At 39.2% G+C, this 15211-nt stretch overlaps 3 protein-coding genes across 6 annotated transcripts; 2 read left to right on the top strand and 1 right to left on the bottom strand.

The window, feature by feature from the left end:
* Nucleotides 1–38: 38 nt before the first annotated feature.
* LOC123712772 (origin recognition complex subunit 1) lies at nucleotides 39–4135 on the top strand. The gene is made up of 9 exons (XM_045666019.1): nucleotides 39–279; nucleotides 471–711; nucleotides 845–1721; nucleotides 1874–1970; nucleotides 2063–2235; nucleotides 2428–2525; nucleotides 2723–2985; nucleotides 3119–3314; nucleotides 3469–4135. The coding sequence occupies exons 1-9, from the start codon at nucleotides 185–187 to the stop codon at nucleotides 3733–3735; spliced, it is 2307 nt and encodes a 768-aa protein (XP_045521975.1). The 5' UTR covers nucleotides 39–184; the 3' UTR covers nucleotides 3736–4135.
* On the bottom strand, nucleotides 3797–14915 carry LOC123712773 (Bardet-Biedl syndrome 2 protein-like). 4 transcript variants are annotated; one of them, XM_045666023.1, is made up of 12 exons: nucleotides 14849–14915; nucleotides 14168–14301; nucleotides 13928–14102; nucleotides 13586–13815; nucleotides 13098–13280; nucleotides 12599–12800; nucleotides 11829–12073; nucleotides 10923–11108; nucleotides 10479–10859; nucleotides 5152–5315; nucleotides 4765–4913; nucleotides 3797–4248 (listed from the first exon to the last, which is right to left on the bottom strand). In XM_045666023.1, the coding sequence occupies exons 2-12, from the start codon at nucleotides 14294–14296 to the stop codon at nucleotides 4148–4150; spliced, it is 2145 nt and encodes a 714-aa protein (XP_045521979.1). In that variant the 5' UTR covers nucleotides 14297–14301; nucleotides 14849–14915; the 3' UTR covers nucleotides 3797–4147. The 4 variants fall into 4 exon arrangements, with proteins under 4 accessions (XP_045521979.1, XP_045521978.1, XP_045521977.1 ...); XM_045666022.1 differs by lacking the exon at nucleotides 14849–14915 and adding an exon at nucleotides 14684–14774; XM_045666021.1 differs by lacking the exon at nucleotides 14849–14915 and having other exon boundaries at nucleotides 14168–14330.
* Nucleotides 9279–10425, top strand: LOC123712775 (SUMO-activating enzyme subunit 1). Its single transcript, XM_045666026.1, has one exon. The coding sequence runs from the start codon at nucleotides 9347–9349 to the stop codon at nucleotides 10364–10366; it is 1020 nt and encodes a 339-aa protein (XP_045521982.1). The 5' UTR covers nucleotides 9279–9346; the 3' UTR covers nucleotides 10367–10425.
* Nucleotides 14916–15211: the final 296 nt, after the last annotated feature.

Raw genomic sequence — 15211 nt, 5'->3', positions numbered from 1 at the left:
AGTTACCGTGTTGCAAATTTAGTTTTTAGGCGCGAAAAATGATAAAAAGTCAAAATGAAAAATCAAAATATTTAACAATATTCTCTCATCAAAGAAACTAATAATTTTCAGGCTTAGGTACACTTATCCAGCCGCTCATAATAAGTATAGTTTCAAGTATTGTGACGACAAATACAGGAGCACCATGCATAAACGACGAGATACTACCAAGTCCGTTACTTGGTTAAGTGAAGAAATATCCAATCAATATAATTTTTCAACTACATTTCATTACTACAAGTAAGCAGTATAAATGTTGCATTTTATTATTTATGGTGTTCAATAGATGCCAACTTTAACGTTAAGAAAACTTGTATAATGCTCTGATGTGAACATACAAGTGTTTCTAGTAAGGGACAGCTAAATGTGGACATATAAACGTAGATAAATAAATTTAAGCTGAGCGTAATTTTAATTTTGTCTATTTGCAGAAAATTTCAATTCAAAGATATAATTGCTGAAGTAGGCGACTATGTATGTGTGTCAAATGCTGATTCTGCAGAACCTGATACCGAAGAAGGCTGTGATGCAGCTAAAATACTTGCTTTATATGAAGATAAATATAATAAACATGATCCATTTAGAGCAAAAGTTCAGTGGTATTCAAAACCTAGTGATTTGCCTAAAGGGTGCTTGAATAGTCAAGAATATATGGACTTTTCTGAAAGAGAGGTAAACATCTGTCAATATTATTGTATACTTAGTTATTCTATTATAATAATATCTTATGTATTATGTTAAAATTGTCTGTGTCATTTTGCATTAATAAAATAATACTCATAAACCAAATGCTATAATATTTTAGGTTGTAGAGGATCACCGTCCATTTGACACAGATGTGTCTATAGAAACATTCTTTAAAAAATGCCACATCAACACTACTTTTACCAGTGACAATCAAATAAGTTCCAGAAAACCTTACCATTACATTTGCAAATATAGGCTTATAACAATTACTAAGAGAAAAGTTACATTAGAACCAGTATTAGAAGAAGAAAGACAAGCTTTACAACTTTTAGTGACTCCTAAGAAAACTACAACACCTAAAACACCCAACAGCTTAATAAAGAAGATGAGTAGAGCAACTATTTCAGAAAGAAATTGGAGTATAAGTAAACATGATGGCACAAAACTGTTGCTTAAAAGAGCAATATTATCTGATAAAAATGACAAAGAACCTTATAAAACATCAGAAAGTAATTCTCCTGGCATTGAGAAACCTATAAATGTTGAGGAAATTCAGTTATTGAAATTAAAAGAAAACTCTAATGGAGAACTTCCGACACTAATAATTAGAAAACATATACCAACAACACCTAAACGAAAAATTCCTTCACAAAAGTCTCCACCAAGAAATACAATACATATGACACCTAAAAAAAACTTGTTTATTGAAGAAGAAAAATGTTATGCAACTCGATCTGGAAGAAAGACTAAGAACCCTGTATCATACTGTGAACCTGAAGTATCCCCGGTGAAAAAAACTCCTAGTCATAAGGTGTTAGACACGAGTGATGAATTTTCTATGATCACAAGAACTCCGAGATCATCAAGAACACCAAGAGTATCGAAAACTCCTAGAGCTTCACTGGCAAAAACTCCAAAAACTGTTAGAAGAATTGTAACTAGTGAATTGACTCCCACACTTCATTCTAGGGCTCATTCTGTTGAAAACATAGATGGTAAGTATTAAAACCTAACCATCACGGCTTTGATATTTTAGGCGAACTTTGTTTAGTTTTGTTTTTGGCATAGACTGATCATAAACTTTAATATATATGTATAAAATTTATTTCTTGTTTCACAATTGTTTAATAAAAATCTTATGTTCCAGATTTTACAAAGGACAATAGTTCTCTACCGGGAAGAGAAGTTCAGCTGGATGAAATACTATCTTTTGTGAGATCAAAATTACTAAATAATTTGAGCGGGTGAGTTATATTTTTGTTAAGCTCAATATATAAGCTAAATATATGATACAATACAAATACAACATTATTTGAATATTCAATAAATTCTTTAGATGTATGTACATATCGGGAGTGCCGGGAACCGGTAAGACGGCTACTGTTAACACAGCTTTAAAGCTTCTGAAAGAGGAAGTAGATCTACCTGAGTTTCAGCTTGTAGAGGTCAATGGAATGCGAATAGCTGAGCCCCGACAGGCTTATGTACAGATCTATAAACAGCTGACAGGTTTGTTTCAGGCAAACATGAAGTTTTGCATTCTTAGAACTATTGCAATACATCCATAAAGTTTGTCATTTCATGTTTTAAAACAGTATTGAATGTGTGCTCCATATATATTCATAAATTTGAAATGTATATTTCCTTTACAATCCTCTATTATAAAGATTTGTCTATTATTACTTCACTTGTTTGTCGCAGGCAAATCTGTAGTGTGGGAGCAGGCATGTGCCCTACTAGAGAAGCGATTCACAAATTCCGGGCCGAGACGAGTGCCAACCGTCCTGTTGGTGGATGAGGTGAGTACTCAGCGATTTTTTCAATAACTTAATCATTATTCATTTTAGAGAAAAGTCAATTCTTTTAAATAAAATTTCTGAAATGGGTTATCATATAATAATCATTTACGGTTGGTTCTTGTTAACCAATATCATATTTAGATTTCGACAAACATCTGTTTTAGCTTGCTTTTACATAGAATTGTCAAACCTTTCAGTTAGACGCCCTTTGCAACCGAAGGCAAGACGTGCTCTACAGTATCATGGAATGGGCGGCCCACAACACGGCGCGGTTGACCGTGCTGGCCGTAGCGAACACGATGGACTTGCCCGAAAGGGCTTTGGCAGCTCGCGTGGCCTCTCGGCTGGGCTTAACCAGGCTGCCGTTCCCTCCGTACACTCATATGCAGCTGCAGTGCATTGTGGCGACCAAATTGGCCGGAGCCAATGTCACGCCGGATGCCGTCCAGCTGATTGCCAGGTGAGTTTTACAATCTGAATATGTATATTTTACAGTTTACAATAAAAACTTGCCAATTGTGATTTTTGTCAGAAATTTGAATCAGATAATTTAGAAATATAAATAATGTTAATTGTTTTATCATTGCCTTTAGGAAAGTGGCCGCAGTGTCGGGCGACGCGCGTCGGGCCATAGCACTATGTACACGCGCCTTAGAACTGGCGGAGGGTCAGGCCGGCCTCCTGGAAGTTCAGAAAGCCCTCGACGAGGCGGCCTCCAGCGCTACGGTCAGAGCTATCGGATTCTGTTCACCGGCTGAAAAGTTAATGCTCAGAGCCGTGGCTGCCGAGGTAACTCACTTCTATTTTACCGTAAGACGGATAAAAATTATAAAAATATACTATCAAAGGAAAAAATTCATTTAACTGTTTTATAAATATTTATTTTACTAAAACATAGTACTCGTATTGTGTGCATCATTTAGTTTAAAATTGTATATTTCAGGTGGAACGTACAGGCTCAGACGAGACGACATTGTCCAAAGCGTTAGCGACCGCCGCCGCGATAGTGGCGTTGGATGGGAGGCCGTATCGGTGCGCCACGAGCGTACGAGCCCCGACTCCGACTCAAGCGCAAGCCATATGCGCAAGATTAGCCGCACTCAAACTCCTCCTGCTGGAACCGAAGCCGTCGGAGCCGAGACTCCTCCTGAACATCAGCACTTCCGACGTGTACTATGCCACTAGATATAATATAAGGATAGATGGATAAATATTTACATTGAACACTCACTAACATTTCCTTTCGTTCAGGCAAAGTAAACACAATAAAATACCAAACAGCGCCCCTGGCGGGTTCGCTTAGAACTAATTTATTTTAACTTTTTCAAACTCGTGACAAAATTAAGTTACAAACGGATATAATGTTGATAACAGGACAATCTACCAGTTGCATTTAGACTTACGAGTTAAATTTGTCTATAGCAAAATTATTCTAAATAAAAAGCAAATATTTGGAGAAATCATAACTGATATATCACAGTATAAATACTTTAAGTGAATAAGCGCCTTTGTTATAGATAAAATATGACTCCAGAGTACAATTTGTTTGACGTATCGTAAGACATTGTTATGTATAAGACGTGAACTGATTAATTAAACAATTGAAGTATTTTGCAGTGTTATTAAGAATCTCCAACTCGCAATATTTTAATGAGTGCATCTGTATTATTATCTTGAACGGCTTTTCTGCACGCTGTTACAACTGCTTTACCGTATTTACCAACTGAAAGAAAAAGTACGTTTTAACAGCGAAGCTGCTGAATTAGGTCTGTGCCTGTTATCTGTTTTATGATCATTTGTCAATCTATTAGGCAAAAAGGTAGTCAATCTCCTATGCCTGACACGCCGGCTTTTTGGGTCTAAGTCAAACCGGTTTCCTCGCGATGTTTTCCTTCACCGTTTGAGCGATTGTTAAATGCTCACATAGAATGTCCATTGGTGCACAGCCGGGGATCGAAGCTACGAGCTTAGGGATGAGAGTCCCACACTGAAGCCACTAGGCCAACGCTGCTCAATTTATTATAGATATTTCAGTTAAGGAAATCGATTTCTCGTAATAATACATCAGATTCCATTTCTGACGACTATTTTAGGTCTGGAAACGAACGAGAGAATAAACAATAAAATAGATGTGTTTTATTAACCACTTCTCAGAAAAGATAAATTAAAATGACACGTATTTGCACTCAACTTCAGTTAAATCGCTAGTCTATTAAATTCATAATATACGTTCACTTACCACGAAGTCTTGCCGCTTGTTGGAGTATACCATGAAGGTTTTTTAAAGAGGTTACTGTTTGTTCCTGTGATGATCGTCGTACGTGACAACCAATTAGTAATTCATCATTAAGTAGCATAACTTCTTTATATCGATTTAACATTTCTTTTCTAAAACAAAAACTTTAATAACTGACGTATCTAAAGTACACGACTTAATATTAAAACTTACGGAAGCTAGATTTTTAAAATTCTCGTAGAAAGGTTGTTTGGCGAGGAATTTGAAGCCAGTACCTCTTTTCTAAATAATATATGCGTGGAAGTCGAATCTATAGAGGCGATCGTAGAATATATTATAGACACACGTAATGATTAAATTAAACACTAAGAAGAAAAATTATATAATTACATGTCATAAGACGCAGCATCTATAGCAGCCGGCAGTAAAGCTGTAATCATTTGAGCTTTCTCAGCGCTTTCAGCTGCCAACCGCGACCTTGTTTCACCGTGCTCGGTCGCATTAAACATTTCAGCCCATAACTTTTCCTCTGCGACGGGAAAGTGTGCGCATGTCTGTAAAAAAACTATATATTAACAAGTTTTTTACAACTATAAAACAAACGAGCGGGAAGACTCTTAAGTCTAACTTAGTCTTAGTCTACCTTAAATGACACTTAGTTGTGGAACGTTATCGCGGTGATACTAGTGGCAGTTCCTCGACATCCGATGATGAAACTCAGCTGCAGGTATTAATCCGAACAACTCCTCTGAACACTCTCCATGGTAAATGCGGTAGAAGATGCAGAGTGACCCCACATCTCTACGCAACGCCAAAGGATCGAGCCGCTCGGAGAGGGATTGGTCATCGACGATTCGAACCGCTCTTCGTTGGATACGAGCAAGTGGAAGGAGCTGGTACTGGGGAGCCTCCGCCCAGAGGGGAGAACAGTATTCCATGTGGGGCCGTATTTGCGCTTTATAGAGTTGCAAGCGGTGGCCCGGAGTGAAGTACCGTCTCGCCTTGCTGAGCACACCAAGCTTTTTGGAGGCTAATTTAGCCTTTCCCTCCAAATGACCGCGAAACTGAACGTCGTTCGATATGTCAACGCCAAGTATTCCGATGCTGGCTGTGGCTTCAAGAAGGGTGTTTTCGAAAAGAGGAGTAGCGACAAAGGGTATTTTTTTCGCGGAAAACGCGCAAACTTGTGTCTTCTTGGGGTTAAATTGGACTAAGTTTAGACTACCCCAGTCCGAGACTCCTCGAAGTAGAGTTTCGACTTCAGACACAAGTTTGTTCCGGTACTCATCGACAACTGCCCGAGAAATACCTGCCCGGTCAGTGTAAAGAGTATCCCCAGTGCTGTCGTCCGCATAGCAATGAATGTTGCTAAGTTGCAACATGTCATTGATATGCAGAAGAAACAGGGTCGGGGATAGAACATGCTCCGTCGACGACGACCTTCATGCTCCGATCGGCCAGAAAGCTGGAGATCCAGTCACATAATTTCTCGGGAAGGAATTAATAATGGATTCCATTATTTTGGAGAACAAGGAGGTTATAGCTATTGGACGATAGTTGGACGGATCAGAGCGATGGCGATCAGAGGGATTGGATGTATCGAAGCGGTCTTCCAGCACTTCGGGACAGTGCCGAGCGAGTACAGGTACCGGAATAGGCGCGTCAGGACCGGAGCCAACTCAGGAGCACAATTGGAGGGATACCATCCGGCCCGCTCGACTTATGAATGTCCAAGGAAGATACAGCGACTTGCGAACAGCACGTTGCCGGAATGTGATTTCCAGCATTGAATAATCACACCGCGAAAATGTCGGTGGTGATCCCCCTCGGTCATCCAAAGTCGAGTTGGACGCGAAGAGACAGCCCAAGAGGTCGGCCTTCTCCTTCGCAGTGTGGGGGAGCGAGTCATCCTCCCTGTGCAGCGGTGGAATGGATGGCTGACAAAAATTCCCTTGTACAGCTTTGGCGAGAGACCAGAAGGCTCGAGTCCGCGAAGGGAGCTGGGCCAATCTCTCGCCAAATCTGGCGATGTGCTCTGACTTTGCCTTAGCGATTTCCCGTTTGAAGGACCTGGAGGCTGAATTATATGCTTTTTTATGTTCGCTGGTATTGGCATCACGAGATATCGCCGCTTCCGCCCATGCATTAAAGCATTCTCGCTTTCGACGCGATGCTGCCTTGCAAGAACGCTTAAACCAGGGCTGTGACTTGCCACCGATCGGCACCGCAGAAAATGGAATAAAGAGTTCCATGCCCTGCAGAACCACTTCGGCGACAGAGGCAGCGACGGAATCTGGAGCTTCCGACGAAAAGCACATAGGCCCCCAAGGGTAGGACGCAAAGAAAGACCGCATCCCATCCCAATCTGCTGACCGATAGTGCCAAATACGGCGACAACCCGAAAAACGGGGCCGACGAGGGCGCGTAGTAGGCACAGTGCTCCGGACCACACAATGATCCGATGAATGGCGGATCAACAGAGACTTGATAGGTCTCCGGATGTGAGGACAGCAGAAGGTCCAACAAAGAGGGTTTATGACCATTCACATCTGGTATTCGCGTAATCGCAGAGACCATTTGTGACAGGTCGTAAGCTAAAGCAAAGTCGTGAAAGGATCTTCCCGCGTGATCGGTGGTTTCCGAGCCGAGCCAATCGGCATGGTGAGCGTTAAAATCGCCAAGTATCACAATTTCAGCGATAGGAACCCCTTCGAGTAGGGAATCTGTAGCCATTTGGATGTGCTCAATGAGTCGGTCAGTTTCGGTATTTCCGCTATGGGACCTTATACAGGCATGCGTAGAATCGCGGATGGTCATCGCAGTCTACGCGCAGCCAGAGGCTAGATCAAGCGACCCGAGGCGACGAGAACAGATCCTCTCTGCACGCAAACTCCCGCCCGCGGCACAAATGAATGTTCCAATTTGTACCCCGGATAGGAGAGGTAAGAAGTATCAGCCGGGAAGGATATCTGAGTCTCAGTAAGGAAGAATAAGGCCGGCTTCGCAGTTTCGAGGTGAAAGTGAACCGTGTTAAGATTAGAATTGAGCCCCCTAACATTGGTAAAGTCCACCGAGATCGTGGAAGGGGATGCCTTCGGTAAATTCTTCCGTTTGCCCCGAGATTTTGGAGAAAACCTAAAGTTTTTTGCGCAGTTTCTGCCCACCCCAGAATACGAAGGGCAGCCTGTGCATCCACCACCGAATACTGATTGTTCCGATGATGGACGCTCAGATGGGGATTCTCCACAGCGGAAACGTGTGGTACCCCCCTGGAGTAATCTCTGTTTAAACTGCATCTTCATATTCTGGGGGGGGGGGGGAATTGATGGGCTCCGGGAGTCTCACTCACCGCACGTAACGCGAGTACAATAAGATGAACCTATTGCATCACTTCACGCCGGTTTTCTGTGAGACAGTGGTACTGCCCCGGTCGTGCCTGCCCGTTTGGCTGAAGCCCGAAAGCAACAGCATGGCACTCCCACTAGGAAGGGGGTTGACTGACTGCACTGGTGAAATAACCTCTGTCACAGGTTATTTCACCAGTGGGCGATGGGGTCGTCACGTCCCGATGCCGGAAAATTTAGCCTTTCCCTCTAAATGACCGTGAAGCTGAACGTCGTTTAAAATGTCAACGCCCAGTATTCCGATGCTGGGTCTGTCTTCGAAGAAAGTAGAAGCGGCACTTAGCAGAACTTGAGACGCAAGTTTATTTCGGTACCCACTGACTGACAGCTGTCCGACAAATATCTGCACAGTCAGTGTGAACAGAAGAGTATCCCCATTTCCTAAGGTTATAGTCCATAAAGCACATAAATGTTGCTAAGATGCAACATATCATTGATATGCAGAAGAAAAAGTGTAGTGGTAATATACAGCTATTCACGAGTTTTGAGGTCGGAGCATACTCAATCTATGACTTCATACCTTGATACCCCGATCAGCAGAAAAGCTGGAAAACCAGTAGCATAATTTCTCGGAGAACCGGGTGGGAGCTTTTAAAGAACATCGGGGGTTATATCTATTGGGGGATAGTTGGACGGACGATTGCCTTTTTTAGGGATCGGATGTAATGAACCATTCTTGGTCATGCAAAGTCCATTTGCACGTGAATTGACCGCCCAAAAAGTCGACATTTTCCTTCGCAATTTATGCCAGCTAGTTAGCTAGCGGGGAGGATCCCCGTGCAGAAGTGGAGCGGAGGGCTGACAGGAATGATAGCTTTGACGAGAGACTTCTGGTCTCTCGTGGCATTGGCTGGTATCGGCATGACAAACCTACATAAAGATCGACGTAGACTTATTAGTTCTCTAGATGTGAGGGCAGCAGAAGGTCGAACAAAGATGGTTTGTAAACCTGTGAAAACCATTTGTGCGGTGGTGGATGATTTAAAATGTATTTTAATTTTGTTTGGTTCTAGTTTTTTATGCTAGTATGATATTTATAATCTGTATGAAATCTGGTATGTAATGTCATTATGTCAAAATTCAAACAAACATTTTTTGACATCTGACAATAAATAACAATAGCGTGGAATCGCTCGTCGGCTTGTTACCGATTTTAACAAATATTTTTTATCTTAACCGAAATGGTCGAAAATAATGAAATGGAGTTGTCCGAAGCTGAGGCAGAACAATATGACCGCCAAATACGTTTGTGGGGCTTAGAATCTCAAAAAAGATTACGCGCTTCTAAAGTTCTCGTGATCGGCTTGTCCGGCCTCGGTGCCGAAATTGCTAAAAACATTATACTTTCTGGAGTTAAGAGTGTATGTCTGCTAGATAACGAGAAATTGAGAGAAACTGACCAGTATTCCCAGTTCCTGGCGCCACCTGATAAAATCGGCGAAAACAGAGCTGAGGCGTCCTTATTAAGAGCTAGAGCATTGAACCCTATGGTGGATGTGACATCAGAAAAAAAAGCAGTAGATGATTTACCAGACAATTTTTTTACTGAATTTGACATAGTCTGCGCAACTGGCTTAAAACAAGAACAATTGGAACGTATTAATAATGCATGTCGAGATTGTAACAAAAAGTTCCTTTGCGGTGACGTTTGGGGCATGTTCGGCTACATGTTTACCGATTTGGTGGATCACGAATATTCTGAGGAGATAGTTCAACACAAGGCTGTTAAACGAGGTCCAGATGATTCTGACAAGAATGCTCGTGAAACAGTTACAATCACTGTGAAACGACGTGCAATATATGTACCACTACAGAATGCATTATCTGCTGATTGGTCCAAACCTGAACTACGATCAAGACTACGTCGTGGAGATCCCTCATACTTTGTGATGAAAATTCTGTTACGCTTCCGTGATGAATATAATAGGAACCCGGATCCTGCTAAACGTAAAGCTGACACTGAGATTATCTTCAAAATGAGAAATGAACTTGTTAAAGAGTTAAACCTTCCAGCTGGATTTGTAAGTGACGCAATATTGACTGATGTATTTGGAATTGTATCTGGTGCAGCAGCAGTCATGGGTGGAGTCATTGGGCAAGAGATAGTAAAAGCAGTGAGTCAAAGGGAGCCCCCACACAACAACATGTTTTTCTTCAATCCAGTCAAGTGTGTGGGCTTTGTAGAACTGTATGGACAGTGAGTATCTCTAAATTTACTAAAATTGCGAACTAAGTTATAATAAATATTTAAAAAGCACAATTTTTGTTTTATATTTTCTACTATAATTGGAATTGTAGAAAAAAATAGCATACCTGTAGATTGGTTAGATTCAAAAACGTTGCTAAACTCTGTATCAGGTCTCCAGCTAATCTAATGTCATTTGTTTTTAATTTGACCTGACCATCCACACTAAAGTTCATCTGTAAATTACTTTTATCACGAAGAGACTTGAAATTAAGATTAATATCTTTGGATTCCTCATTTACTATTTCAATGTCTTGCTCTAAGAGGAAGTTTTGGTTTATCCAAATATAAATCCTCTGAACTCTTTCTGTGATGTGAAATGTTACATTTCCTTCAATTTTTGGTTTCTGAATAGTGGCATCTATCAGTTTATACATTGCAAAGCGTGGTAGGTGTTTTGTCAATTCAAAAATATGGAACTGTTCACTATCAGGATAGCCAATCAGTGCCTAAAACAACCAAATAATTTCAACTCCATGAATTTGTTTTAAATAACCAAAAACAGTCCTCACCTTTATGTGAACATCAATTGGTACATCTCTTGGTGGTCTAAGTGGTATAAAAAGTATAGAGCGTAGCTGTCCATGAGAGGGATGACGAGCTAAAGTTTCACCAGTTTCAAAAACACCTTCAGCTAAAATGAGGGCTGCTCGCACTATAGTCTCATTGTTTGTGGAAATTGCAAGCTGTATGCAACCCTAAGTCAGAGAATGATTCATACTAAAAAATTAGTCACAAGATATTATTAACTTCTCGATGATTAGATCTTCAAGATCAAAATTTTCAAATTGTTTTTTCAAAGTTCTAATACCTAGTTTAATATAATAAACTATGTTTATGTACCTAAGACTATCTGAATAAAATGGTATATTATTATTTTAGATGATTAGTAAATAATGTAAAAGAACACAAGAATAGAGTGTTTTTCTCTTAAAAAACTTTGTTAAGTAGTGTTTTTGAACACAACATTTGTATGTTAAACATCTTTATTAGACTTAAATAACTGATTAGTCTTAAGTTAGGCTAGACCAGTGTTTCCCAATGTGAGGCCCATGCCCCACATAACACAATGTGGAAACTTGTGACTGAGGCTAACCAAATTTTAACATAATATAATATCTCTGCAGGAGGTTCTTACTAAATTAATGTAGATAAATCATTATTAAAATTATGAATTTGAATTTCAGTTTTTCATTATATTTTATTTAAAATTTAAGTTACTTGTTTTGTTGACCAATTATTGACAAATGAACAATTAATTTTTTTAATATTAACAATTATGTATAGCATAAGAATTTTAGAAAGACCAAGGTTTGGACAAAAGATTGTTGGGAAACACTGTCTCAGTCAAGAGTTTTATGAAATAAAAAAAATTAATATCAGCCACAACATATTACAATTCAGGAAAAAATATTTACTTCATGACAATCTGTAGTTACAGCAACCTGAAGTCTCGTATTGGTAGGCATGGCTGATGGCTGGCTATGTCCTAAATCTGCATTAGAGTTGTCCACTGCAGCATTTGCTTCATAATGTTGGAGTTCAACCAACAACGCTTGCTTCTTGTTCATCAACTCAGTTATAGCAAGACGGTCTTCCTCCGATGCATATTTTTTGGTAATATTAAATCCGGACCTTTCTTGGTGAGGAGGGTAACCTAATACTGTTGGAATGTTTTTTGCTTGTAGCAAGTAGTACCGCAGATGAAGTAATGCAATTCAAATTCATACCAATTATCTTAATAAAGAAAATTCTCGATAGAAAACCGAGGCAAATCGTACATTTATTTACGGGAGGTCCTTAAACTCGACCCCTGCAGAGTTATAATTTATTTTGTGTTTTTATAAGAAAATGACCGTTTTTACTCATTTTTATTAAGATTCGAAAAAATCTACACCTGTATCTTTTTTATACAATGACCCCATCTAACCCCTAGTTGCGTTTGATCTACGACTTTTTAGCCATCCTGCATATCAGTCGAAATCCGTTATAACGAAATCGAAGAGTCTCCTCATATTTGGTCGTAAAACCCAATAGTAGTAACAGCCGATGACGTTGTTATTAAGTACCTCATACAATAGAATCCAGTCGGGACCTATGATTTCGGTCAATATAACCGTTATGTTGTTCTAAATGATGTCGTTGTAAACGGTTTTAACTGTATATATATATACCAATATTTTTTTACCTTCACCCCTATTAGACACGCAAACTAAATCTGGAACGCCAAGTGAACGATAATCTGCGAGCAACATTCCTGCGGAATTAGATCGTAGTTGAACTCTTCTCACAACACGGCCGGTACCATCTCGCCAGTCCACTCGACCATTGGTCCAACAACATGCAAGCCACTCGCCAGAACTATGCAGGGATACTGCATTTTGTTTTGACTGAAATCAGACTACACTATATTGTAATCGTAATATCATGTTGTATACTATATACGTATACGTGTGTTTTGCGTCTTATAAATTTATATTTACACGTCTAGCTCAAACAAATATTTGTTTTTTTTATTGTTGTTGTGTTCTCGGCAGATAAATATAATATCCGACTTCTGTGGCCTCGGTAACCCAGCCCATTTCTATATAACGCATTCGATAAAGACGTGCTTCAGCGATATATAAAACAACAATTCCAATAAGTAATGGCCTAAAGTTGCAAACACAAGCTTACAGTGTGTTTACCTTCACTCTCCATAAACGTATTCCTTCTTCGTAAACTCCTATAGTACCGTTTGCAAGACCATAGGCAAAGCGAACATCGGATATTGGAGATAAACAGAGAACCGAGCCGGTTTCAGGAAGTTCCACTATAAATTGGTTATTTTTCATAACCCTTATAAATGAATCTTCACAACCTATTAGAAGCTGAAAGGAAAACAATCTAGAAACATTTAGAGAATAGGTTCTATCACTTCTCGCCCCAAAATGTAGCCTTCATTATCCTACAGATCGTAGGATAATGGATTCCACAGGTTCTTTTAATAATTCTAAATTTTTCAGTGTGCGTGGTCACGGTGACCAGGTGAGGTTTTTTTAAGTTAAGTAGATGCATGCATGCGGTGACATACCCGCGACCCAACGGGCATTTAGCGTAGTATATAGTTTGATGTTGTTTAAATTTGAATAAATTGAGAAAAAGAGGCTTCGATATCTTAAACTGTCGCAATTACCTCATTTTCTCCATCCTTATCAAAGTCAAATACGCTCACAGCAACCACCCTGCCGCTAACAACGTTCCAAAAGATTTCCTCACCTTTTCCGTTCAAACCTATCACGGAACTGTTCCCACCCACGACAGCCAGCATTTCACTACTTTTACCTACTCTACCTGTATTTATAACATTTACGCCATCCGGCAGTTCTTTGAAGAACAAGTCAGTGTTTTCATGAACGTCGTAGGCTGGAAATCGTGTGCAAAAATAATAACGTAAGAATTTAAATTGACGATATAAATTTAATAACCATTTTACTATAATTAAGAGTTTATTGAGAATAATCGTGTCATTTCGTACCTAATATCTGAGTAGGCGAACCAATAAGAAGCATGTCTCTGGTACAGTCATCTTTCAGTGGTCCAGCGGCAAGTGCTTTAACAGCTTGGCTAAGGTTAAGCTCAGAAACCTCAGCATGTGCCTCTGATCGCTGTGCACGACCGCCAACAAGGCCATGAGGGTGGTGAATAATAATCTAATAAAGTATTTTTATGTTAGTAATAAAAATGTAACTTATTTGAGTCTCACATCTTAACGTACTTTATCGTATCCAGCCGATGCTGTCAAGCAAGGATGTGTTCCATCGTATTTAGCTATTATAACAACGCCAGGCGTTACTTTGTGGTTTAATTCCAACTTAAACACGGGTTGAGCAGTAGATATTTGCATTTTAACTGAAAACAAACATTGACCTATTATACTATATGGCACAACTTATTTCTGTTGCCATGGAAACATTACCAATACAAGCCTATTCTGATAAAAATGGAATGCCTCAATAATGAAGCACATTTACGAGTGTGTAATATGTGTATGTGTAATATGTAAATAAGCTTAAAAATTAAGTATAAGACAACTGTTAATTGCAAATTGCTGCCTTGAATTTCCCGAAATATTTATTGCCTCGTACACTCAGTGGTGATGCTGTATTGTATGTACTATAATATTAATAAAAAAATATTCATTACAAATTTAAGATATCGGGCATAAGTCGTGGTTCAAGAATACAAATATGGTTCACAGCATGATAGATTTGTTGAATACCTAGCAACCTACCATAGTAATCAGGTGTCGGAAGACTTAGCAGATTTTTAAAATTTATTACCGACCAAAAAATTACAATAATTGTAGATATATAACTTAACGAGGGAAAGAGAATAAATATATGCCGGTCACTTAAATAATAATATAACTGTTATTACTTTACATTGATAAACCTACGTTTATTATACGGCCTTAATAAATATGTTCGGTAAAGAAAAATAAATCCGCAAATGCGAGACGAAGATCGAACACATGACCACAAGTAATAGCTTCAACAGCCTTGACGTCGTACAGTTTAAATAAACCAAAGAGGTAGAAATATTTAATAATTCCGTGGGGCAAAAACATAAGCTTATATAACTTATATAAGTTATATAAGCTTATGTTTTTGTTTTTTTATGTACTAATTAATATTAATTAGTTTGACAAAATATCCATCTCTACAATTACGTTATTTTTTTATTTAAATATTGCCCCATAATGGATTCTGACAACAGCAACTGACAGTAGCATTTTTATTTTGATTATCGGTTGTAAATT

The sequence above is a fragment of the Pieris brassicae genome, chromosome 8 (genome assembly GCF_905147105.1).
Source record: "Pieris brassicae chromosome 8, ilPieBrab1.1, whole genome shotgun sequence".
Classification (NCBI taxonomy): Eukaryota; Metazoa; Arthropoda; class Insecta; order Lepidoptera; family Pieridae; genus Pieris; species Pieris brassicae.
This window is presented reverse-complemented; position numbering and strand designations above follow the sequence as displayed.

Coding starts and splice junctions, on each gene's coding strand:
- LOC123712772 (XM_045666019.1), top strand. CDS start 185: ATGCATAAACGACGAGATACTACCAAGTCCGTTACTTGGTTAAGTGAA. Junction 2,526..2,722: donor CCGTCCTGTTGGTGGATGAG/GTGAGTACTCAG, acceptor CAAACCTTTCAG/TTAGACGCCCTTTGCAACCG. Junction 3,315..3,468: donor TCAGAGCCGTGGCTGCCGAG/GTAACTCACTTC, acceptor TGTATATTTCAG/GTGGAACGTACAGGCTCAGA.
- LOC123712775 (XM_045666026.1), top strand. CDS start 9,347: ATGGTCGAAAATAATGAAATGGAGTTGTCCGAAGCTGAGGCAGAACAA.
- LOC123712773 (XM_045666023.1), bottom strand. CDS start 14,296: ATGCAAATATCTACTGCTCAACCCGTGTTTAAGTTGGAATTAAACCAC. Junction 13,281..13,585: donor ATAAGGATGGAGAAAATGAG/GTAATTGCGACA, acceptor TTTTCCTTTCAG/CTTCTAATAGGTTGTGAAGA. Junction 4,249..4,764: donor ACAAGCGGCAAGACTTCGTG/GTAAGTGAACGT, acceptor TTTTTCTTTCAG/TTGGTAAATACGGTAAAGCA.